General features: G+C 41.0%; 1 protein-coding gene across 2 annotated transcripts in view; it reads left to right on the forward strand.

Moving 5' to 3' along the window:
* Nucleotides 1-27,664, forward strand: part of syn3 (synapsin III) — a 139,252-nt gene that overhangs the window by 5,377 nt on the left and 106,211 nt on the right. For both annotated transcript variants that reach the window (XM_026147442.1, XM_026147441.1), the window contains exon 2: nucleotides 14,256-14,725. In XM_026147442.1, coding sequence (XP_026003227.1) covers nucleotides 14,313-14,725 — 413 coding nt within the window. In that variant the 5' untranslated portion in view covers nucleotides 14,256-14,312. The remainder of the gene's footprint in view (nucleotides 1-14,255; nucleotides 14,726-27,664) is intronic.

Consider the following 27,664-nt stretch of genomic DNA (forward strand, 5'->3'; position numbering starts at 1 on the left):
TCATAATCTAACAAGTTTAATATTGTGCATTAAACATATCAGACTGAGACAGAAGTAATTTATTTATTGCAGAGCTTTATGTTGATGTTGTTATTGTATGATAATGACTTGGCAGAGATGTTTTGTTTTTTTCCAGCTCCATAGCCTCCTAGTGCACTCCTAGTAGCAACATGAAAAAGGTGGCGGAGTGCTAGGCACACAAAGATGAGTCATGCAAACATCCCTGTTTCCTGAAAGGTTGGCGTGTCAGTTAGATGGACTTCTGCCCTGCTTGTAGCTGTACGTAAGCGTGGGTTACTAAGTGACTTAGAAGACAGTGCAGATTATGTGATGATGCTGTTGTTTTGTTATAGTCTGAACTCTGTTATTTGCAAAGTACAGCGTGCATATGGAACATCGAACGGTTAGTAGCATTTACAGCTAAGCAAACGTATGAAACGTGAGCAGTGACGATCAGTGAAGATGAAAATGTATTTTTAGTTTCCCAAACGTTGCTGAAAGGCAGTAACAGTCTGACTGTGTTAGCTTGTGGAGCCATATAATAGGAAATACTGCTAGCTTTGCACTGGGTTAAAACAGCACTGCAATCTATAGGAAAGGCCAGAGTCGTCTCTGTTTTCTGAGGCGGCTGAGGTCCTTCAACATCGGACAATGCTCAGGATTTTCTATGAGTCTGTTGTGGCCAGTGCCATGTTCTATGTTGTTGCATGCTGGGGCAGCAGGTTGAGGGTCGCAGATGGCAGCAGCCTCAATAAACTGATCCGCAAGACCAGTAATGTTGTGGGGATGGAGCTGGACTCCTTTGGGGTGGTGTTGGAGAGACTGATGTTGTCCAAGATAAGGACAATGCTGGATAATACCTCCCACCCACTCCATGACATGCTGGCTAGTAGGGCTGCCACGATTAGTCGACTAGTCACGATTACGTCGACTATCAAAATCGTCGACGACTGATTTAATAGTCGGCGCGTCGTTTGAAGCTTTGTAAGATCACAAAAGACGCAGGAATAAGTAGTAGGATTTAAGAGTGTAATAACGGACTGAAACAGAAGATGGCAGCACTGCATGTACAAGGATGCCAGCTGCCGTTAAACCCCGAAGAAGAAGCAGCTGTGTCCCAGAATCCATAGTGCAGCCCAGCGCAGTTTCCAACAATGGAGGCAGCTAGTTAGTTTTAATATTACTCTTATTATTCTTTCTGGGTCACAAAATAAACGTTTAGGCGAGAATGTAGCTGTGTAAACCTCAAATATCTGCTCAGTTTATCAAGACACCGCATATTTTCAAAAGCGCTCCGACGTTTTCGGAGACGTCTGTTACCCACTAGCTCGATAGCTAGCCGGGGGCTAGGCTCACTAGCGCCGTGAGAACACCGGACTCCCGGCAAATCGTTTTCAAACCCACCGCCGTCTTTCGCTACTCAGGTTAAACATAAGTCACTTAGATAACTTAAAAATGTTATTGTTTGGCTTTTTTCAGTATTTTATTTGTTCCTGAGTAAATCGGTTTGGCTGAGATTAAAGTTATAGTTTTTACACAGCTGAGTAAACGTCAAGCAGACAGCTGATTATCAGAAGTGTGAGATGCTCGAGAATTTACTCCTGTGTCCTGTTATATTTTAGATAGCAAGGAGTTTATTAAACTTCACCGAAACAATCTGCAAATTTCATTAAAATTTAATAAACTATCATCTTGTCTTTATTTTTAGTTAGCACAGACCTTAAACACTTAAAGCTGTAAGCTAATGATAGTTATATAAGAGCAGATGCTGCTGGTGCAATAAGCTGTAGTTTTACGTCCAGTGGATGCATGATCTGATTAGTTGACTAATCGCAAAAATAATCGGTGACTAGTTGACTATCAAAATAATCGTTTGTGGCAGCCCTACTGGCTAGTCACAGGAGCATGTTCAGTAGAGACTGAGATTACCAAAAAGCACCACTGAACGACACAGGAAATCATTCCTGCCTGTGGCCATCTCCCTGTACACCTCCTCCATCTAACACACTGTAAAGTAGTTACAGCCTTTTTGCACACGCTCTACAGCAGCGGTCCCCAACGTTTTTTGTGCCACAGTCCGGTTCAATGTCAGACAGTATTTTCAATACAATATTTTCACAGACCAGCCCTTAAGGTGATAAATACAACAAAATAAAATGATATGACCAAGACAGAAATTGTGGTATTTTTCTAAATATAATAATAAACGCAAATTCACTGTGTAATTATGTAACTTTTATTAGCAGCATCTGAAATGCGGCATCAACATTGAGAGTAACTCCTCTCTGCCCCTTAATGCTCTCTGGTCGCTATGGTAATGCGCAAATATTTCTTCCAAAATAAGACACACAACTACAACACAGGAAAAGACCCAGGGAAACCGAATTAACCATAAAAACCTCGAAAACCATAAATTTCACACCTGAGCCTCAACTCTCGCAGCCCGGTACCAAACGACTCACGGACCGGTACCGGTCCATGGCCCGGGGGTTGGGGACCGCTGCTTTACAGTAAAATAGCAAATGACAAAGTTCACAGGTCAGAGTTAAGTGTCAATCATATATATTTCACCTCTGTAATATTCTTGATATTTATAATTGTGTGATTTGTATATATTAGTGCTATTTGTAAACTTTGGAACATTTTGTATTATTAATTAGTTTAGTCTGTTACTGTTGCTGTCTTGGAGCAACTGTAACCAACATAATTTCCCTAGGGATTATTAAAGTAGTCAGATTCTAATGATTGTGAGGCCATATTTAGCAGGAGGCAGCCATTGCTTCTGAATAAGCTAGCTAAGCTAGCAAGGCCCCAAAAGCCTTCAAAAGTGAGTCAAACCCCAGAAAGACAAAGAAAAACGTGTCATACTGGATGAAAACATGAGTTTCTTTTTTTACAAGCAATGAGATTCGCACCTTGTATCTAACTTTGGTACAATATAAATAAAAAGGAACTGAATAGACCCCAAAGGTGGACTGACTGACAGATGACTAGATCAGCTGCTACTAGCTTACAGCTAGCGCAGACACAGAAAAGTATCAAAAGATTACAATAAAAGATGTCCGTGACATGTCCATTATATATGAAAAATAAAATTACAGACAGGCTGTTTTGGTTTTTCCAAAGCAGAAATAACAAAGTCAAAAATCTAAATTGGGTTAAATGTTAATAGGAGAAGTTAGGTAATCTAATACAGTGTAAAGAAGTACTATAGTTAAATTAAAAAAAACCAAACAGATGTGGTAACGAAGCCTGGGACTTGACTTTGGAAAAACAAAAACATATGTATTTAATTTGCTTTTTTGCTTGAGATGGGTGAGAGCATTGGTCTGAAGCAACAAAACAGCAGTGATCTAATTAGATTTTGAGGCTTGAGACAGGATGGCTCTACAGAAGAGGTCAGGGTAATTTGAAAGGATCTGATAAACCTTAGTGGGCCCGGCATGTTTCATGGCTGTCTGCCTTGTAGATTAAGATGCTCGCTGTTGAGAAGTTTGACCGATTTGTTTCCAAAAACAGTAGAGGAAACAACAACACATGTGTACAGGCAGACAGAGAGATTGACTGACTGATGATGATCGATGAATATTAATATGATCTATGGTAACCATGACAACAGGGCCTGCCACCAAGGAATTTTTACTGTATGGCCCCAGGATAGTAACATCATGAGCATCAACGCGGCACCGATTCCCGCACGGTTATTAATAATCCCCCAGAATGCCTCGGGGCAGGTTCCAGCCAGCTCGTTCTCCCAGCGTTTTGTCTCTCTGCTCTCTTTAATTTCAGACTCGAGTCCAAGCAGCTATGCTTTGCTCTCTCGTTACAACCCCCAGCCACTCACCTCAGACTGTCATGAATAATTAAAACCTTGTTCGACTGCTCGTGGTGACACGCTGCACACTGGGGAGATGAGCACTGATCCCTGTAAGCTCGTTCCAGTTTAGCAGACAATATCTGTCCGTGTGTTCATGTTTGGCTTTGGGGTGTGAGGGGCGCTGTACGCTCCCGTAAGAGCCTTAAGAAGGAAGTTAAGAGCAGTTAGGGTCTTAGATAACACACAGTTTAGGTTTCCACACTTTGTCATTTAGGAGAGGCAGGCACTTGAAAACCTTAGCGGGGAGCAAGTAGTCTTTATGGCACGGTGTGAATATATGGCACGTGCTCTTAACTTCCTGTAGGCCTGTGGAGTGGTCAAAGAAGACGACGTGGCACTGCTGCATGTCTTCCACCACTCAGTCAACACTTCTATCAGGCTTTGGTGTGTAAATTCACAGAAGAGGCGTTCAGATTATGTGCTAGATGTAACAGATTCACAGACTGGATGTGAAGGAGGAAAGAACAGGAAGGAAGGCTGCTGGGTCTGCCGCACTCTCTCCTCGTCAATTTCGAGATTTTTAAATATAGAAAAACGCACGCTGTACATCAGCGGGGGTCCAGAGTATGGTGTGGCATTATCGTCCTCCTTCCCCTTCATTAGCAGCTAAGCCTGTGATTATTGCTGAGCTGATTTTTGCTGCTATCGTCTATTTCAACTGAGGATTATTCAAGCTTTTGAATGTTTGGATATTTCAGTATAAACTCAGGCTTTGCCGCAGTAACCAGCGATTGACCCTGTTTCTGCTACTTCCTGCTAGAGTCCCATGAGCAGTGTTGCCACCTGTTCAGGGGTAACAGTGTGCGGGTATACTGCTGAGAGAACGATGAGGAAAAAGCTTTAAGGCTTTTAAAACTTGAGGCACAGAGGAAACTTTGCTGAGGGGGTGGTTGAAAAAGTAGAAATGTGCCACAAGTGTAAAGATAGTAATTTTCGTCTTTTCAATGAGATCAAGTCGTCACAAAGAGGACAGAGCTGCCAGTCAGTAAATCTATGCCTGTAATTGCTACAGTTTGCTGTTCTCTTTATTCTGTCGATTTTCTAGCTCCTGCTTTTGCTGTTTCTTTTTACTGTAATGTCTTATTTGCATTGTATAAACTTTGCAGTGGTTGACATATTAGCATAATTCCATGGGGGGATGCTCATCACTCGGTGGTAGGATACACTGTTAAGCTTAACTGCTGCAAAGCTTATTACAGCTCCTGTTTTGCTGTTCCTACTGACAACTGGGATCCTAATCCAGAATAAACTCCTGGGCAACAACCCCTAAATTCAAGTAATAAAGTCTTAATCTCATAATATTCAGTATTTTTATGACTGTCATAAAGAAAGCACACTGTTGACCATGATTCCATCCTAGATATAACATCATGCTGCTGTATATTGATAGAGAGTAAATGTGTATCAGTCTCAAGCCGCAGACTTTGATGCTGAAAACAAAGCCAGTGTGCATGCGCCACTTCCCCACTTTCTTCCTTTTAAAAGGAAGTTTTTCACTCCCACTGTCAAAGCCTAAAGTTCTGCACGATTAAGGGTGTAGTTGTTGAGGGTACTATCAGCTAGGCATCATAAGGTGGAAATCCTGAACTGATTAGCAGAATGCTAATGTTTTATTCAGGACAAGTCCTTCCAGTGGCTCCAAATTCAATCAGTTGTTATATTAAATGCTATTTATGGCCTTTGACTTGAATATTTCCAGCCTCACACAAGAAGTCATTGAGCTAGTGTGTTGGTGCTTGTGTGTATTTCTGTCTTTTTAGTTATACTACTATCCTTCCCCAAACCCTGTGCTTTAGTTATCTATGTTGCTAGAGAGACTTTTATATGTTAGCAATGCATAGCATATATTTGTGTCTCTACAATTCACATTGCTAGCCAAGGTAGCTAGCATTAGGTACCTTGGCTAGCGATGCTTTAAATCTAGAAATGTTAGAAATGTCCCATTACTTACTTCTTCACCCTCTCGTCCTAATGCAATCAAAAATATTTCAAAATACCAAGATGGCATCAGGTAAAAAAAGAAAAAACACATTCAAGGCTTTAAAAATGTCCATATTTTATAAAAACCCATTTCCCAAAAAGTTGAAGGCGTCGTAAAATGTAATCGAAAACCGAAAGCATTGATTTTGCAAATGTCATAAAGCCATATTTTATTCATAACAGAACACAGAAAATATATAAAATGTTTAAACTGAGAAAATATACCATTAACTCATGTTATTTTGATGTCAGCAACACATCTTCAAAAAGTCTGTAAACTTCTGGGAACTGAGGAGGTCTTAAGTTTTGGTTCATGATACTCTAAATGATTTCAGTTGGTTATCAGTGTGGACTGCAGACAGGCTAGTTCAGTTAGCATCGTCTTGGTGAAATATACAAGGCCTTCTCTGAGAAAGCTGTCAACTGGCCGCTCCCATCCAGCCGAGAATCCGGGTCGATCACCACACAGACCAAACAAAACACAGGGCTTAAATACACAGAGGGAGCAATCAGGGAATGGGAGACAGGAGGGAAACACAGCTGGAACAAATCAGGGCTAACGAGACAAGGGAAGCAAAATCAGATACATTAATGTGAGACGCAGACTTTCAAAGTAAAACAGGAAACATAACACAGAGACACGGACAAGAGGATACAGCCAACAGGGGAGACAGCAACTCTGGAGCACAGACAGAAACCAGGGCCCTGTTTCAGGAAGCCGGTTTAGTGCAAACTCTGAGTAAGTATACCCTGAGTTAACAAAAACGCTGGGTTTTCGGTTTCACAAAGCGAGTTCAGCTGCAGCCTGAGTGAGTCACTATGACGACACACTCCGTGAAGCTAACCTGCCCCCTAGCAGGTTTACTACAACTAACCCTGACTGTCTCCGCCCCTTTGTCGGAAACCTGACAGTAGGAAGTGTCGGACATGGCGTGCCACTTCCTTGAAGAGCCAGTAGATCGTGAAGCCCAAATTCTCCGCAGAGCTCTCCGCCGGGAGAGAGTGATCAGAGCGCGTTTGGACATTTTATCATTTCCTGATGATTTCCTGTGTGAACGTTACCGTTTTTCAGCACAATCTATAATTTATTTTAATAACATCCTCAGGCCATATATTACGCATGTGACACATCGCGGACATGCTCTCAGTTCTGTACATATTATTTGTATTGCACTTCGGTTTCTTGCAAACGGGAGCTTTCTGTATAATATTGGTGACGCTGAGCACGTTTCCAAGGCTACCGTCTGTCGGGCAGTCAGGAATGTTACAGTTGCACTGAAACGTCTCCTGTACTCGTCTGTGGTGTTCCCCGGTCACAGACCCACAAGATTTATCAAAGAGGGATTCCACAAAATTGCAGGTATCAGGATGACCAAAACTTAATGTATGATGTGGTGATACTTGAACTACTACTTAAATTTTACATTTATTCTCACGGTTCCCAGGCGTGATTGGCTGTACAGATGGCACTCACATTCCAATCATTGCTCCTTCAGTAAATGAAGGAGACTATGTGAACAGGAAGTCTTTCCACAGCATTAATGTGCAGGTACATAGTTCCCTGTAGCATTTCAAACTAACAAATTATTTCATTATAGTAATGGATGCTAATTTGTGTTCTCTGCACTGTGAAGATCATATGTGATGCTGCCAACATTATCACAAATGTGGAAGCCAAGTGGCCAGGCTCTGTCCATGACTCACAAATATTCCGTGAATGTACACTGAGCACAAAATTTGGACATGGTGAGTTGAGAATACTTTAAAATATATAAAGACCAATTGCTTCAGGGACATTTGAACTGAAGTGTACCCTTCTGTCTTAGGAGAGTTCACTGGCTACTTGCTTGGTGATAGGGGGTATCCATGTTTACCCTATTTGCTCACCCCTTACCCTGACCCTGAACCGGGCCCACAGCAGCGATATAATCTGGCTCATTGCAGGACAAGAGCCAGAATTGAAATGACTATCGGAATGCTTAAGGCCCGGTTCCAGTGCCTGCAAAGACTCAGGGTCACCCCAGAAAGGGCATGTGACATTATTGTGGCATGTGTGATTCTTCACAACATTGCCACAATTAGAGGAGAACACTGTCCTTCTGAACCAAACATCAGCAGTGATCCAAACCATGAACATCCTGACCCTCGCACGGACATACAAGATGGAAGCGCAGTCAGAGACACCATATGTCACAATCATTTCTTTTGACCCATCACCTCAACATGTTGAAAGAAGAATAAACAGATTTTTTGTTCAACTGGCTTTATTGGTCACCTGTGTTTCCTGTACACAAAGTATTAAAAGATGTAAACCTCATAAAGTGTCTCTGTTGCTTCCTCCTCTGTAACAGCTGTCAATGTTTCTTCATTATTTTCCTGTAGTAAAGAAATTAACAACATTGCTGTTCTACTGTAAACTCATATAATCTGTGGAGTATTAAGAGTACTCACAACTGCATGTTGGTCTGGCTCAACAGGAGGCTGCACCAGATGCAGTACACCATCACCATCAACTGATAGAATATGAGGTTTATACAGGTCACTTATAACCAGAGGTGGGACCAAGTCATTGTTTTGCAAGTCTCAAGTAAGTCTCAAGTCTTTATCCTCAAGTCTCAAGTAATGTCAGGCAAGTCAGAGTCGAGTCTCAAGTCACTGGTGTAAAAGTCCGAGTCAAGTCACAAGTCTGAAATTTTGAATTTCAAGTCCTTTCGAGTCTTTAAAAAAAAACAACGAAAAAATAATGTTGCAGTTATGCTAAATGTAAATATTAGACCATGTAATTTTAAAATCTGTGTTTTTCTCAACACATGACAAAATAGTGAACTTAGAAAATATACACAAATTGTGAAATTGCACCTCTTTAAAATGCAGCTCAATTAAACCTAGCTCCTAGAATAATTTTCACCGACAGTTCTGAGATAAGCTGCATGTTATTCTTGGATGCGGTTATAGGACCGGCTTTAAAATCGCATGACAAAAATATCATACATATTAAAAAAAACTGCATCACCAACGTAGCCTGGACAACATTTGCTAGTTAGATGAAGTCAGCTATCTCATCGTAGCATATTTATATGCATATTTATAATCATACGGTTCTTGGAGTGAGTGCATACACTCATGAAGTTTAGTAACTTCAGGTCACTGCAACAAGCCCAGGTACAGTTTACCGACGGATGGGTGCAGGACCTTGAAACGCACCGTGTAGAACGAAAGACCATCGTACGTATCATAAGTTTACCAGTCTCACAAATCGTCGTCATAAATACACATTCCTTAACCGTTTATTAATAGGACCTTTGAGCTCAACGGTAATTAATTAGTAGTGGAAATAATTTCTGGTACCCATCACAGAAATGTAGCAGTGACAATAATACTGTATGCTGTAATCGTACTGGGCAATTAGTGATACAAAAAACCTGTTTTATCCTGTGAATAAAAGTATATGTTTTTGTCAATGTACCATAATAACAGAAGCGAAACGCAATATTGTGTCAGGATAATTCACTATTTATGCACAATAAACAAAGGAGCATAGCGCCACAATTTCTGTTCAGCGCCAGACTTGCTTGTAACCTATATCACTAATTATGTTATGAAAATGACGTATTAACTACAACAGCAGACTGACCTTTGTGTAAATGCTTGGAGCAGACTAACCTGTGAGCTGGTGTTCTGGGACGTTATATTTGGTCTTTGAATGGCTGCAATCCAGTCGCCTCTTTGTTACTTTGGAAACATGGCTCGAACAATTTCTCTTCAACGACGTAATCCGATAACAACCGATCTCTTTACCCGTCGGCTTCCCGTGGCTGTCATGTGACCGGCTATTGCAGTTAATAATACAACGGCTTCTTGACATTTTTGTGTTTCTTTTTATCGCTGTATAACTGATTTTAATTGAAAGCCTGCGTGCGCTAGTACCGCTTGCCACGAGTTCCCAGAATCCTTTGCGGTTCTACCCGTGAATGACGTCACATTTTCAATCTCTATATAATATGCATGTTAAATTTTATATTTGGGGTGAAATATCAAGTCTTTTCAAGTAAACCGGTTCAAGTCCAATTCAAGTCCCAAGTCATTGGTGTAAAAGTCCAAGTCAAGTCACAAGTCTTAGAACATTTTTTCAAGTCAAGTCTAAAGTCATAAAATTAATGACTCGAGTCTGACTCGAGTCCAAGTCATGTGACTCGAGTCCACACCTCTGCTTATAACTTACAAGGGACCAAATGGCAATTAACAAACATACCAATCACCTTACACTTCATTGTCATTATGCTCTCAAAGACAACCAAGACTGAGGGAAGGCAAAATCAGTAGGAAAATAACTTCACTACAAAATAATCCATTATGGTAAAGAGTTTATCAAATGAATGAGTAGCACTGCAAAGGTGACTGTGAAGAAAGGATGTATGCACATCATGTATTATTTTGAATTTACCCCCTATGTAGGCACTTGTGTCTTGCGTGGTTATTGACTCAGAGGATGTCCCCGCAGAGATGCCTTCAGCCACAGGGCGCCCACTGTTTTGGCTGAGGGCCAACTGCTCAGCCTCTGTGAGTGGTGGTGGTGGAGGACCCCCACCTGTTTTTCGGGCCTCCGCTTTTTTTCTGTTGGCTATAACGGGCCACATTTGAGCATACAGAGTAAGCAAATATGTACTTGTAAGGTGCTCAGATAATTTCAATAAGTGCTTACAGAAAGAAAATTAATGTAGCCTCTAACTGCAATTGATTTACATGGGACAAACAGACCAAGCACTATGGCTCATAATACAATTACACCTTACCTGTTTGGACTATATTTTTATATTTCATTTTTACTTGCTGCCAGGAACGTTTGGGGCCTGTTGGGTTGCACCTGCGCTCACATCACATCACAAAATAAAATGTATAAAATAACAAATAAAATAACATATGATAAAATAACGTGTTAAATGGGTGGGAATCCCTAGATCAATGTTTATATTAACACTCACGCATTGACTCTGTCGGCTATGTTTTGCCATGCATGCTTTTGCAGCTGAGGCTGTGTTACTTTTTTCCGCGGAATTTGCATGTTATCGGCATATACTGCCATCAGAATTTCGGCCTCAAGCGCTGTGAAATACATTGACCGCGCCTTCTTTCCCTCCGTCTCCATGGTGACTCGCTTAATCTGTGCTCCGCTTATCAGGGCTTTATGTATCCTCGTGCGCGCGCTTAACTTGGGGTTAAAGCAACTCCGCGTTGACTGAACTAATTGTTATCAGCCTTTCTGAAACGGAATATTCCGAGTTGGACAGTTCGGGGTTACTCAACCGTGAGTGTCGTTTTTCACTCTGAGTTTTCCAAACCGGCTTCTTGAAACAGGGCCCAGAAGACTAAAACTCTAACATAAACACACAGAGAACCTAAACTTAGAACAGTCCTGTAACGCATTAGACAAAGAAAGCTAGAATATAATCAAATAAACAAAATGAAAGAAGCAAACACACAAAACACTGGGTCGAGGCCCAGGCACCCTAACACCTGTAGATGATGAGCTATTCAAAGTCTTCTCAGTTTTATGTTGAGGAACCTTCTGAAATTGTTCCACAATTTGTAGATGAAGGGTTTTTTTTGCAAATTGATAAACCTCAGCTCGTCTTTGTTTCTGGGAAAAGTTTCCTCTAAGATACTTGTTGCCATTTAACCAAATTAGTTGCAAAGCATTCTTCTCAGTTTAAACACTTGATATGTTTTCTATGTTCTACTGTGAATGAAAGATTGATAGATTTATGATTTTGTTTTTATTTATATTTTATTCAGTATTCCAGTATTTTGTAGGAAATGGGGTTCCTTCAGTACCATATGTTTAAAAACTGCTTTACAGTGAGACACTTTTTAAATGTCTATGGAAAAAAAAAATCAATATTTTTACACTAACAATCTTTCAGTTTTGTGTAATATGAAAAAAGTCAAATATATTTTACAGCTTCACACACTTTTGTGGAGAACTTCTGAAACTTTTATAGCTAATTTTAGTTTTCGACCTTCATTGTCACTGTTCTCACTCTCAGCAGCTTCTCTAGCAGGGAGCCATGATAACATCACTGTATGCCATTTGCCCAGCAGCAAACAGCAATAAGGTGAAAGTTAGTCACTAGCGGGGGAGCATAATTAGCAGATTAAGGGCCCGATCTTTTTCTCGGGACCTAGTGAAGACTGAATTAGAGCTAAGTGGATGGTGAATGCTGTAGTTTAATTTGCCGGATGGCCAGATGATGCAATGAACGTTTTGAGTTAAGAGTGCAACTCTTACCTTAGGATGAAAACGATCAGGTCGTTGTGGACACTATGCTGTATTTAGATTTTGTAATAATTCATGTAACCTGACTGATATTAATAGGGCCTTACTCGTCACTGAGCTCAGTGTTCTGTCAGGAGAGATCCAGTGGCGCTTTATCACACTGCTAACAGCTGTAACTGTGCTGCTGCTAAGCAGAATAGTACGGTTCAGCTTCTGTGCAGCTCAGGTCTCACTTCAGTTTCTTGCCTCGCAATATCAGGCAACAGCTGCAAGTTTCACAGAAAGCTTCCTCTTGGCGATAACCTGACTACAGTAACTTGTCAAGATGTAACATTTGCTCCACATCCTTCTCTTATGTCTGCAGGCTTGTCAGGTTCTCCTCCTCTGCAAAAACACAGCCACAAACACTGGGCGCATCCGCCTGAGACAAGACGCCACAATAAGAAATGCACTTTTATCTAATCTAAGCTCCATTTATAGTGGGAGCAGCCTAGTTTTAATCAGGTTTAGGGCTTTCTTTTCCTCTCCGCTTGCGTGCGTGCTTCACTGCAGTTTGATGGCTAATCTGCCTGAATGTCTCTCCTCTGCCTCGCTGGGTTCCATGTGTTATATAACTGTTTTTTTCCAACTGACTCGTCTGCTTTACAAAGAAATGAGCTATGAATCTCCTCCAACTTTGCATCATCACGGCTGCGTCGCTGAATTATTTGCCAGCGGTTTCTGTCCCACCCGGCATGGGTAACTCGATCTTATGCAAATCGGGTTTAACAGATTCGTAGCTGTTATAAGAAAAAAGAAAATCACAGTGGAACAACTTTGAAGTGTCACAGTAATAACAGCTCTAGTTTTTCATCCTCATCGATGTGACACTGCTTTCCATCCGTGGTTCATTTTGCCTGAGGTCTGACGCTGATTAGTGTGAACATGGAAAAGTAGAAAAGCATCATATTGTTAAATATTGGATCAGATTCATCTGTGCCCTCAGCATCTAATCCTGATGCTTACATGCCATATACTGTAGTCTGCTCAGTGAACTAACTCAAACTCTCCATAGATACTGCTGATAATCTTTTACTCACTTTAGGCTGTGTTAAACAATTCATAGCCTGACAGCTTTTTCAGTGTCTTATCATCTGGATTACTCTAAACACACTACTGATATATTATCATCAGAACTAATCTCGAGAAAGCATTTCCTGTTTTTTTTTTTTTTTTTTTTTTTTTTTTAAATCTTTATACCAAAGCTTCAGGACGCTCACGAGATAGTCCGCTATTGATAGATACGTATAAAGCTAAATGACTAGAATAATTAAATACATGGTAAATGGACTGGTACTTACATAGTGCTTTTCCACTCTAATAGATTGCCCAAAGCACTTTCTACTACAAATCTCACTCACCCTTTCATCAATTCTATCTGTGAAGCACCAAACTGTCATCTCATGGTGCTTTATATTGGAAGTTAAAGACAGAGAAATACGATTAGACGAGGAAGGGGGGGAAAAAGTTATCTTCCTGGTTAAAATTGTGCATTTTAACATAAGAGTCTGTTGAGTTTGACTTCATTTAGGAGCAAACCTCAAGTTGCCATTGGAGGAGCTGCAGTCAAGTTTGCATCATTCTGTTAATGTGCTCTAATTTTGAGAGAGGGGGTTTGAAGCTTTGTTGTTCTGTTGTGACCCTGTTTGCTCAGTGTGGGGAAGCACCAAACAGTTCTCTGTGCCATGACTATCATTGTCACTGTGGTTTAGTACATCCTCCATCATGATCATCATCTAGTTGCTAATTGTGTGATAAACTCATTTTGTACATTTTTATCAGAGCTGTTTTTGCTTGATTAGCTGCCTGCTGGAGCAGGAAACATGGCTGATTAGAGCAGTTAGTCTGAATCAAAACATTAATTTTGCTGGCTGCAAGCAATTACCCAGAAGAAGTTAAAATGCTTCTGTAGCACTGGGGGATTTTCTGTGAATACGTCAATTCAGAATGCGACCAAAGAGACAACCACCCCATCAGAGATTGGTGTAGCTTGTATGTTGGACTAGCACAACATCAGCCATAGACAGCACTAAAAAGTGAGCCTGAGCTCGCTTCTTGTGTTTTGAATCTTCTCTTCTTTTTCAGGACTACAGGCGTTCTTCCCTCTCACCTCTGGCCTGACTGACCCACCAGCCCATCACCATGAACTACCTTCGCCGGCGCCTGTCAGACAGCAGCTTTGTGGCCAACCTCCCCAACGGCTACATGATGGATCTGCAGAGGCCGACCCCGCCAGGCTCATCAACTTCTTCTCCTGCCTCCCCAGCCACAGAGAGGCGGCAGCCCCCGAGCGTCCCAAGCCAGCCTCAAGCCTCGGGCGTATCCTCTGGCTCAGCCTCTGGTCCGGCCTCAGGCTCAGGGAGCTTCCTCAGCTCCTTCTCCAGCGTGGTGAAGAGTGCACAGATGGCCCAGAATGTAGCGGCTGCCGCGCATGCTAAGTCAGCAGCGGCAGCGGCGGCTGCTGAAGGCGCCTCTGCAGGAGGTGTTCAGCCGGCCAAGCCTGTGATACGCAAGCCTAAGATCCTGCTGGTGATTGATGATCAGCACACAGACTGGTGAGCAGAAGCCTTTTAATGTAGTAGCACAAGTGTGGGTTTATATTTGAGCAGAAAACATTTCACATCACAGTGCTTGCTCTCTGAAGTCTGAAATGACTCATCTGAGATCACTTCAAGTTCCAGCAAATAATGAACTGAAGTGTGACTGATTTGTTTGTCAGAGTACTAGAACTCTTCCATGTCATTTACAGTCGTGCTTCCCTTAAAATTTCCACAGCGGATCACAAAAACCAATGAGCAGTTAAGTGGAAGTAACCTTCTTACTGCTGTATAAAGTGTAGTAGTATAAGTGGGACATGGCAAATTAAACTTAAGAGTGAACTTCTTTGATACATCACCAGACCTTCTAAAAGCAAGTCTACACCTTGAAGACATAAAATGTTCAGTGAGTTTACCCTGATATAAGGCTTCTTTACATTGACTGTTTGATTATTAAACTATAAATTAGCATGTTTTTAAAATGTATATAATTACAGAAAAGGTGTACATACTTTGTAAAACAGGACTGCTGTCATGGATGTAAGAGTGAAGCTGGACTAAATTGGCATTAGAGTAAAATGAAGATAAGAAACAGCTAGCATAGCATTGCAAACTGACAAAATATAGTTTTTATTCATAAAGAAATACATAAATATAAATATATAAGTAAAATATAAAGTGACAATTTCTTGCCGTGTATTGTTTTTGTTGCTGTAGTTCATATAATTCAAGTAATTCTGAAAAGTGCTAGGCTAACTGTTTCTAATGTTTATGCTAAGTTAGGCTATCTACTTCTAGCTCCGGTTCCATACTTTTAATGCTATGATGTTAACAGTAGTACTAATCCGACACTCTTGTCTGGAAGCACGTAGGTGTATTTAGAAAAACATCTGTATTCCTTTAAGATGCTACTTTCAAAACATCTCATTGTCAGTAAGCTAATTAGCCACCAAAATCTTTAGCATCTAAAAAGAAGATATTGCTAAGATTAAAAAAAGGTCAACTTTGATAGCTTGTATTTCTCCTTCTACTCTCCTGCCAAATGGAAAACATTCTTGTGCTTCAGTTTGAATGAAGTGAGATGTGTTATTGTTTATGATAGATTTGTACGTCCTTGGTCTTAGCCGGCGTTTGCATTAGCGTTCTTTGCTGGAATTAAAATTGTCATGGTAACAAGGAAAAGGAACGATGGAATGTGACAGGAAAAAAAAGTGATTTAATCAGAAGAAATGAGCTCTTCTTTCGCTGACAGCCCATACATGAATTTTTGAAGCCGACTTCAGCTGCCTTTTACTCCCAACGCCGGAGGAATTGATTTCCTGAGCTGCAGTGAAGACACGCAGCAGCCAGTTTATCGTGTTTGTCTTACGGAATCAATAAACCACTCATCCATTTCATGAATTGTTATTCTGTTGCCTGACATTTGCTGGTAGACTGACCTCAGCTGGGCTGTTATTAGCCATTTCCAGCCGCTCAAGCTGCACCCACAGAATTAGTAGGGATCATTATGTGCGGAGGCATCCTCTACTAGGAGATCAGGCAGGAGTCTAAAAATGATCCCTAAATTAAAGCGCCCCACTGACAGCCGTGTCAAAAGCACCAAGATTGCTCTCAATTTCCCTCAAAGCCGGGTGGCCTCTTTTCCTTAAGCTGCAATCCCAAGAGGACCCATTTCTTTTCACACCCTGGTGTTTTTGAAATGAGTCGTCAGGGGATCATCCACCCTCTGAGGCACAAAAGCTCACTCAGCCACTCAGATGGAGCATCCTCACTCTTTGAGAGAACAGCGGCTTTTTTTTTTTTTTTTTAAATCACCAACTCTGTTAGTTAAATAAAGAGAGAAGAATGGAAGTTTTTTTTTTAAAGTGCGGTTGATTTATTGATTTTTTTTTTAGCTTTTGCAGCAACAGGAACATCTGAGCAATATAAAGCAATCCAGGGTAACGAAACCTTACCTTCAAACGAGATTTTAGTATTCAAATTTTGATCATATGAGTTAACTCTGTCAAAATAGCTTGCGGCACTGTTGTAGTGGGTTAGATTATGTGTGATGGATTGCAATTTTGAAGTCCAGGTGTCCATCTATGCTCCATAGTTTCGCTTTGCTTATTGTCATTTATTGGTTGCAGCTTTTATTCAAAGTTTGAGCTTCTTTCTGCACAGTTTGACACGACAGTGCTGAGTTTAAGGCCCACATTTTAAGCACAAGCAGGATTTCTGTGATGCCACAGCTTGCTTTGAAGCCTTAAGCAAAACAGCATAACACCTACACACGTGAGATGTAGAAACACATCATTTTTTAATCATTTCTTACATCTTTTTAAACATTGCAACAGACTGGCGACCTGGCCAGGAGACCTCACATACCCAGCCACCCTCAATTTGATAAAAGGGATTTACTTAAAGCTTCCAAGCAACATTTTAATAACACATTATTTTTTTAAATATTGGTAGGCACTGCTTTATTTTTGGCACATTTTCTGCAATAACTTTTCAGAATTGTGCAATTTAAGTGCTCTGAGAGGAAACTGCATTTCTGTCTACTCTAGGATGTCTTCAGAGGTAGGAGACAAAGAGACTGTTCCTGTTGGTTATCAATGCAAATGTCCATGGATGTCACTTCACAGGGCAAAGAGTCTCGTTCAGTGTGAGGAAATAGAGCAGGAAAACATGATATTGCTTTTAACTGCTGAATTCAAAGCGTGTCAAGCTGCTGTTAAACGCTGTTAAATGTAGAACTGTTCCTGAGTTAACCACTGGGTGGCACTGTAGCTTACTTAAAGCCTCATAGACGGCTGCTTATCATTTCCCTTGACGCTTCAATGTTTCTATGTAGGAATGATGAGCTTTGACCAGCAGATGGAGTTATCTGATAGACTATAAATTTTATCTGAAGCACTTCCTCTTGCAGTCTTGTAGCGTTTGAGCCTACAGATGTTCTCAGAGTATTAGTCTTTACATCATCACTTATCACTTTGATTTCATTTCAAACCAGTGTTATCTCTAGAGATGAAGGTCATGTCTTTTCCATTTAGATAACAGACTGAAAGCAGTAATTAATTAATATCCAATTCAAGAAGTTTTTTTTTAGATTCACTTAACACTTTGGACTGTTATCACTGATGTCCATTGTTAGTGAATATACCTAAAATTGGCTCCAAAGCTGCCTGAACAACATCACATCCATGGAAACTGATACTGTTGTTGGACTAGTCGTGTCAAACATGAGGCCTGGGGGCCTGAATTGGCCAGGCAAAAACTCCAATTTGGGCCACTGGATGACTTTGGAAATGTGAAGGAAATTTTGGACTTTGGACCGACAGATCTTTCATTTACTGCAGCAGGATTTCTTCATTGTGTAGATGTACCTTTGAAATTGCATCTTTTTCTTATGATAAGATATCTCAGGGGTTAGTTAAACTTATTTACACTGAGAGAAAGGAGTTTCATCGATTAAGATCAAAGTGGGCTGCATGAGGCATGTAACATGAGCTTGACATCCCTGATTTGAAGCTTGAATTTGCTTGATGGATGTCCTGAGAGTAAAGACAACTGTTACAGGAGATTATAAATGTTCATCTCCAGCTCCTCTCTGGTATGTTTGCATGTTATCATTGACCAATGGCAGCTTTAAGAGTGTCAGTCATGGTGCTGCTGCTAACAATAAAACTGAACCAGCACTGAAGTGGTGACTGTGAATGTCCACAAGATCAGCTCAGGAGGTGGCTGTCGACTTGAGACTTGAGCCACTTCAGCCAGCAGTCGAACAGTTAACGCTCGACTCTCAGATGCAGATTGAGGGGGAAAAAATTTGGCTGCTCTTTTTGCAACATGTCTTCAACTAAACCTTGTCGCTGGATTTCATTTATAACCGTTGGGAAAGTGATGTATTGTGTGCTGCTTTGCTGTTGAAATCTTTAGGTTGCTCAAATGACAAAGTGAAGATAAGAGTTCCAATTGTGTTGGCGAGGTTTATGATTGGCTTTATGACCCTTTATTGACTCATGATGTACTCTTGATTTTTTTTAAGCCCCAGGAGTCCAATGGTCTTTCAACATCGCGTTCTAAATAGATGCAATGTGGTTTTCATGTATTTACATAGTAAAAATTGAGCTTATTCTATATATGGTCACAAGTTTAGACGCTAACGTAATGTTTTTTGCATGGAAGAAGTGCGATTGCTAAAAAAACACAACTTTAGCTCTTTGACAGACATTCAGCAGGTATATGGCCATCCATCCACTTTCCTTTGCTTACTCCATTTTCCAATTTCTGATGGGGGATTGCAAAATGATCCCAGGACAGTTAAGATGTGTAATATCTCCAGTAGACTGGGCCTACTTTAAAGTTTCCCTTCAGCTTGTTGTGCCTAGAAAACACCCCAGAGGTTTCTCAGTGAGACGTTATAACCAATTCAGTTGGTTTGGTCCAGACGCCCTAGGACAGGGGTGTCCAACTCCAGGCCTCGAGGGCCAGTGTCCTGCAGGTTTTAGATCTCACCCTGGGTCAACACACCTGAATCAAATGATTAGTTCATTACCTGGCCTCTGGAGAACTTCAAGACATGTTGAGGAGGTCATTTAGCCATTTAAACCAGCTGTGTTGGATCAAGGACACATCTAATACCTGCAGGACACCGGCCCTCGGGGCCTGGAGTTGGACACTCCTGTCCCAGGGAGAAAAAGGCTTTGTGGCCTTTTGGATCTGATATCTCATACCGTCTATCATAACCCAAAGCTCCTGGCCTTAGCTACAGGTTGGTATTGGCTGGAAAAATTGAAAGATTACATGTTTACTGGTGAAAATCCAAATAATTTTGTACTTGAGTGAAAATAGCTTTGGCTAGAAACCCAACTAAACACAACCAGCGCAGATTGTCAGGCTGCATGAAAAACGATGAATTCACTTGCAGCTTTTCTTACTGAATTACTGCTGGACAGCGATGTGTTTATGTACAGTTGGGAAAAGGGGAACCGATTGCCCTGATCATCGGCCATCAATCTTTGAACCGAACTAAACAAAGTGACTGGGGCAGGCAAAGGAATATGTGATTTCCACAACAGCTGCCTTACTCTGCTGCCCGAACCTGATTGTTCTTGTTGGAAAACAAACAAACAAACAAAAAAATTCATTCATGTCATTCATCCAGCCCGTTTGTATACAATCATGTGGTCCATAAATGAAATGAAACTGTAGTTTTCATTGGGTTGTGCAGGAACATAGTGAAGCTATCTCTGAGTGTAGTAGGAACACCAGAACTTGTGCTGTGATTTCAGACAGGTTGCTCAATAGCTTGTCCAGTCTTTCTGAGCAGCCCTGACTCGAGAGCGCTGTGAACATATCGGGTGTCCGTTGATCTATCCTTTCCCCCCCGGGGCTGAATTTCCTCCTGGGCATTCCAGCAGAGAGGCTGGGGTCTCTGGGGAAACCCTGCTCTGTCCTGACAGACTTGGCCTCCAGCAATGACTCATGCACAATAGCAGTACACAGCACTGAGAGCATCACCGCAACCACCAACAATCCTTCCTTTTCTGCCTCTCCCGCTGCCTCTCTTTCAGGGTGACTCGTAAGACGACGGGCCAAGTAGCTGTCAGTCTGTTTGCTTTGTGTTCTGAATGATATGAGCATCTGATTGCTCAATTCAGCCTCAATTCAGCTGGCATACTGCTTACTTCTAGAGTAGCCCAGTACTATTGACATCCCCTGGTCATCTTGAACCACATGAAGAAGATTTAAATTTTCTGTTTTGTCTGCAGAAGAAGCACAGAGGCCACACACTGGCACAAAAAAAGCTAAACATCCTCTCGCTGCATTTGTTAATCTATGCTTTGTCTCACAAAGAGTTCAGAAAGTGCAAAATGAATTCATTAGAAGGCCACTGGGTTTATAAAGCACTCAAAGGGTAAAGACAGTAATTTACTTTTGGAACGTTTAGTGCTAAAAGGTCCAGATAAAAACGTCCCAGACAGTTTGATTCATTTTATTTGATCACGTTTAGATACAGATTTCTGGGGAAAAAACCCTTTAAAGTGCGCACCTTACAAAACAGGCACGTTTATTTTGGAGAATTCTCTAAAAATTAACAACATGAGAAAAGAAGCGTGAAGTCGCTCACCTGCTTTCAGTCTCTGAGATTAGTAATCAGAGGCAAAGCCTCGCAGTCACTCCTTTATAAAAAAGACAAATACATTTACATTTTTTTCTGCATACACGGCAAAATGTGACCATCAGAACGTTTCTACTTTCAGCTTCAGCTCTGGTACATAAACCTCACAGTAAATGCAGATGGCACACTTTCTGTGTTTCAACTTACTGGAGGCCACGACGGCCACTCCACTCGATTCAGTCAGTCTATGTCCCACCCTCAGCTATCGCCACCAGCTCTGGGTAGTGACCAAAAGAATGAGATGGCAGGTACAAGTGACAGAAATGACCTTCCTCCAAAGGATGTCTGGCTTCACCCTTAGAGAGAGGGTGATGGGGGCGATTATATGGGAGGGATTGCTGCCCCATCCACATCAAAAGTAGTCAGGTGAGATGCTTCCTCAGCCTCCTGGACGTCTACTAAGTGAAGTGTTTTGGGCATGAGGAAGCCCCGGGGCAGACCCATGACAATACTTGCAGGGTTACATCTCTGTGCTGGTTTAAGCTGCGTACATACTGGCAGCGATCGTTTTGCAGCTGCCAGCTGGTTGCTTGCAGACATTCCAGGCTCTGGTTGCCTAGGCGACCTTCTACTGTATTTACTAGCAGGTCAATTCAAGTTATTTATATACCGCCCAATCACAACAGTCACCTCAAGGTGCTTTATATTGTAAGATAGAGAGCCTTAGGGCTGCTCGATTATGGCAAAAATGACAATCACGATTATTTTCACTGAAATTGAGATCTCGATTATTTGACGATATTTATTTAACAATAACAATGTGTTGAATAATGACTTTAAAGATTGTCAAAAAATAATATAAAATAGTGTGCAAATACTGATAACAGTGCAAATGTTTGCAATATAAAAAATAAATGAAAAATGTAAACATCTATGTTTAGTGAACTTTGCAGTGTTTCTCTGTGGTGCAGCTACGACACTGTTGCAAAGTTTACACACTGTGTCTACTTGATCCACGTCTGACTCCGCGAACCCATAATGTTTCCACACCACTGAAGTTTTTTTTACCTCTCTTTTCAACCAACGGCAGTCACTCTCCTCTCCAAATAACTTCTGCTTAGCTTTCCGAGCTTCCCTCGGGTCCTCTTAATTGTTGTGACGCGTGTTCGAAATGCAGAGAGGTGCGCTTGATTTGCCACACGGAGCAGCGTGAGAGTAAAGCACGAGGGAGGGGCTAATAATCGGCTCAGTCATTTTTAATGATTGTTGAAAGCCCAGATCGTAATCGAGATTAAAATTCAATTAATTGAGCAGCCCTAGAGAGCCTACAATACAATATTGTAAAGGCTTACAGTAATATAGAGAAAATTCCAAAATTCAGTTGATCCTCTATGAGCAAGCACTTTGGCAACAGTGGGACAAAAAAACTCCATTTTAACAGGAAGAAACCTAGAGGGGAGCGAGGGAGGACAAAAGAGCCAGAGAGTAATGATAATAAATGATTAAATGCAGGTCATATGCCAATCAACAGTATTTTTCACTCTCATTGGTATCCTCAGTTGCTTGCCTATAAAGTTTGTTGCAGATCCCGCCCACTTTGCGTTGCCATCATTTATTTTTTATGAATGCCTTGGAAAAGCTGGAGAAGGTGTCCAGGGAGGGTCTTAGACTGTTGCTGCCACAACCTGCAGCCCAGTGGAGCTACAGTTACACTTCTATTACAGATTAAAAATGAGTGGTGAAGTGGAGTTGCGACTCACCAGTAATTGCCACAATCCAGCTGTTGATGACACATTAACAGGAGATTATGTGAGTTTGGTGCTTCAGTTATTTGTAGTGTTTTTTTCTGAGTTTATTACAAACCTGCTGCATAAAACAAAAACAGGATCCATCCATGATCTCAACATACAACAGAGCTGTATGTGTAGCTGTAACGTAAAATAATACCATCCATGCATGCATCCATCCACCCACCCCCTTTGAGTCCAGGGGGCAGCACATTGAGAAGCCCAGACTTCCCTCACCAGTTCCACCTCTTCTAGCTTATCCCGGGGGACACAGAGTCAATTCCAGGCCAGCTGAGAGATATATTCTCTCCGGGGAGTCCGGGGCCTCCTCCCAGTAGGATATGTCCAAAATACCTCACCTAGGAAGCTTCCAGGAGGCGTACTAGTCAGATGCCCGAACCACCTGAACTGGCTCGTGGTGGAAGACCAGCGGCTCAGAGTCATTCTGGAATAACTGAGCTCGTCACCCTACCTCCAAGAGAGCCCAGCCATCCTTCGAAGGAAACTCATTTCCTCCAAGAATTACTTAGAATAAATTTCCCAGACACAGCAAAACAGTTGTATGAAGCGCTATCATCAAATGAAACCATGTACTTCACTTCAGAGAGGTCACAGTCTTTCAGCTGCAGTTTAATAAGTTTGTATGGGTGCATTTCCCACAAGGTGGCCTTTCAAATCATCAAAGTAACTTTCAAAAAATAGCCACAAAGAAAACTCATTCCCTCAACGTCTGAATGAACTGTGAAGAACACAAACATATATGTAACCTATGTCTGAATGAAGAATGCTACTTTAATTTAAAGCCATTGTTCCTAGACTGACATTTTTGTTGGAGCACACATGGCTGATCATCTGTGCCCACTAAGATGGGTGTGGCCTTTGCTCTCTGATCATTCACCTGTTTGATACTTGATAGTGCTGATCACAGCGGATGTTCTTTCTGTGTGCAGAGAGGCACAATCTGATCTTGGCAGGCTTTTTCTAATCCAGATAACTTTTTATAGTTCCATTTTTATTTTTACTTCTAAAAAAGTTCACATAGCTGCCTTGGACATAGTGTTACAGCAGATGTGACGCTACTGACATCTATATTCTGCTGTCTCCAAGTGGCTAAAGAAATCACTATTTGCAGGTTTAAAGCTTAAGATATTGTGATGGTCTCGTTATGCATCCCTATTGCGCCTTTGTGGGAGTCCCTCCTACAGCGGATGTCTCCAGTGGCCCATGTTTGCCCTCGCCACACACATGTGCACAATCGAATGGTGAAAACAACACCAGCTACAACCTTCTTTTTTTTTTTTTTAAACGAGCTAAACCAGCACATTTTAAATTTTTATCTGCTTGTAAAAATATGAGGCCACTATAGAAAATCTCCTTTAAAAACAGAGCGGTATTAGCACATCATCAGCTCTGATGGAGTTCCTCCTAATAAAAGCAGCGATAACACATGCATGACTCATACGCCTTCTATGAGTGGTACACAAAAAGAAGTAACTTATTCTCATGGTTACAAAAATAAAAGAAGTCGTTAAGCCTCGTGGTGTTTATGTAGTGGGCGTATGCACGACCGAGGGATGGAAAGCCCAGGCCTCTGTGCAGCGCTTCTACATGTGATCACATCTAAAACACTCATTCAAACCACAGAGCCCAGTGGTCTGTAAATGAAATTGATGTAAATTAAACCAGTGAATGAATATTGGAATTGTACAGCGCTTTGAGGGCCCTGAAAAGCGCTATATAAATGCAATCCATTAATATTATTATTATTATTATTATTATTATTATTATTATTATTATTAAATGTTTTGCAATACCTTAAACATATACCGGGCTTTTTTTGTTTTTGTTTGGGCCATTCAGCATGCCTCCCGCTCTGAGGCAGCGGTGGTCCTGACTGCCAGGGGGCATTGCCTGTCTAGTATGTAGGTCAGTCATGAAGAATCCCAGCTTCCACAATTACAGAGAATGAGACGGCTTGGGACCCAAAACTATCAAGCCCAACAGCTGGGAGATGTTAGGAAAAAAGATCCTCCTCAGTGACTGTAATGAACATTAATGAATGGAGCTAAAAGGACACATGTGGGCAGATGAAAAACAAAAGAAGGCGGACAGGCAGAAGAGGAAAGAGGCTTTCTGTTTGGTGGAAGAGAAAAAAAATGTTGCAAAAAGGGAAATGTGTTTCAGTCTGAGGAGGTTGCAAAGCATATGTTGGATCAGAAAGCACTGCACATTTTATACTGTGCTTTACTACTGCCATATATGAGCTACTGTGTAGAGGTCTGGGGAAACACATACAAAAGTAACACACAAACAATAACTATAATACAGAAAAGGGCCATTAGATTAATAAATAATGTAGGGTACAGGGACCATACAAATGCACTCTTTGTCAAAATGCAAGCTATTAAATTCCAAGACTTGGTGAAGCTTAAAACAGCGCAAATAATGTATAAAGTCAGAAATAAATTGCTTCCCAAAGAAATCTGTAAATTGTTCATAGAAAGAGAAGGTGGGTATAACTTAAGAGGGAAATGGAATTTAAAAATACAAAGTGCTAGAACAACTTTAAGAACTATGTCTATCTCAATTGCAGGAGTTAAATTATGGAACAGTCTAACAGAAGAAATAAAAGACAGTCAAAACATAAAACAGTTTAAAGTAAAATATAAAAACCTAATTTTAAATAAGTATAAGAATGAAGAAAACGGGGTTAACCCAGGATGGTAATGTTGCTGGTAATGGTGTTGCGGTTCTTTTTTGGTTGTTTTTTTGTTTTTTTGTTTTGTTTTGGTTTGTTGTTTTTCCATAACTTGTGTATCTGCAAATATACACATTCTGTATTTTTCATATGAAAGAAACTATACTGTGGTGGGGCTTGCTAATTTCTTGTTTTTGATTTATGTATGTTATGTTTTGTTTTACTTCATATGTTTCATATGTTGTTTGTTTAATTTAAGACAAAAAAAAATTAAATGAATGAGAGGTAAAACTTGAGGGGGTAGGGACAAATAAGTAAATACTTCAGCCTACTCCTTTTCAAACAAATAATGGAATGATATTTTGTAATGATTGTGAAGGCACATGTTTGAAATGTTTGAAATAAAAATGAACTGAACTGAACTGAACTGAAAGCCCGTCCCAGTAACAGAAGGCCTGTAGCATGTAGCCCAGATCCTCAGCTCCTCAAGGGTCCAGCCCGGAGCCTTTGACAGATTGTTCACTGTCCCACGTCTGAGAGTTCAGCAGCGTCACCTGCAGCTATAAAACAAAAACAATAACCAAAGATCTACGCTTAAGAAAGGAGAGCTGACTTATATCAGATAATGGTGCTCTTATTTTGAGTTGTGTATCGTTAAATACTTTAATAACTGTAAGGTTGTTGCAAATGATTGCGAGAAACCCCCTCTTCAGTTATATTCGCCATATATCATTACCCAACATGCACTGGGCAATTATGTATGCAAGACAAACTGGACGTATTTTTATTCACATTAATGTAGTCATAGATAAGTTGATACTATGAAAGTCTCAGTATACAATAAAACTAGAGCATGATGTTGTTGACACTGTGGCAGGTGTTGGGTCAGTCCACCAAATGAATAGACTGAAACAGCCGGATGGATGGAAACATATTCCAATTACAGTTTTATAATTGACATGGACATAATGTGTAGACGCTTAGCTTTCATTTGCGGGTCTCCAGATTCAAATTGGATCAAAAGTTTGGGAGTTTCAGATCCTGAACATGTGCCACCCTCTTTTTAAAGGGACCAAATGTAATTGGATCAACTGACTCAAAGGCTATTTCATGGGTAGGTGTTCCTTTGTTATTATATGCCATTATCAATTAAACAGATAAAAGGTCTGGAGTTGATTTGAGGTGTGAAGATTTTTGTTGTGAAAAACATGCAGCTAAAGGAGCTCTCCACGCAGGTGAAATAAGTCGTCCTTAACCTGCAAAAAGAGAAAAAAAAAAACATCCAAGAAATGGCTAGAATAGCTGGATTGGCAAAATCTACACTTTGGTAAATCCTGAGAATCAAGGGAAGCGCTGGTGAACTCGGTGCAAAAAGACCTGGATGTCCACAGAAGAAAACAGCAGCGGATGATCAAAGCAGATAAACCCCCTCAGAACAGCCAACCAAGTGAACAACACTCTCCAGGAGTCTGCGTATTGATATCCAAATCTACAATAAAGAGAAGACTGCATGAAAGTAAATACAGAGGGTTCACTGGAAGGCACTCATAAGCCTCAAGAACAGAAAAAAGCCAGCACAGTTCTGCAAAAGCATTCTTTGGACAGATGAAAGCAAGACCTCTGTCAGAATGATGGCAAGTAAAAGTTTGGAGAAGGCAGCTCATGATCCAAAGGATACCACATCATTTGTAAAACATACCAGAGGTAGTGTGATGGTTTGGGCGTGCATGGCTGCCAGTGGCACTGGGACACGAGTGTTTACTGATGATGTGACACAAGACAGAAGCAGCCGAATGAACTCTGAAGCGTTCGGAGACAGACTGTCTGCTCAAATCCAGCTAAATGCAGCAAATTGATTGAGGAGTGTCTCATAATACAGAAGGACAGTGATCCTAGACATACAGCCAAAGCAACCCAGGAGTTTATTAAAGCAAAGCAGTGGAATATTCCAAGAAAGTCACCTGATCTCGACCCAGCATGCATTTCACTTGTTGAAGTCTAAACTTCAGACAGAAAGGCAAACAAACAGCAACTGAACGCCGCTGCAGTCAAAGCCTGCTCGAGCATTAAAAAGAAGGAAAGCCAGCGTCTGGTGATGTCCATGAGTTCAAGACTTCAGGCTGTCATTGCCGGCAAAGAGTTTTCAACCAAGTATTAGAAACGAACATTTTATTTTCAGTTATTACTTTCGGGCCCTGAAATAAAGGGATTGTGTTGAAAAATGTTTTAGTTCCTCACATGTTTATCTTTTGTTTAACCCACTGGATTAAAGCTGGAAGTCAACGGCATCTTAGTTGTTTCATTTAAAATTCTTTGTGGTCATGTACAGAACCAAAATGAGAAAAAAGTTGTCTCTGTCCAAATGT

Source organism: Astatotilapia calliptera, chromosome 17 (genome assembly GCF_900246225.1).
Source record: "Astatotilapia calliptera chromosome 17, fAstCal1.2, whole genome shotgun sequence".
NCBI classification, from domain to species: domain Eukaryota; kingdom Metazoa; phylum Chordata; class Actinopteri; order Cichliformes; family Cichlidae; genus Astatotilapia; species Astatotilapia calliptera.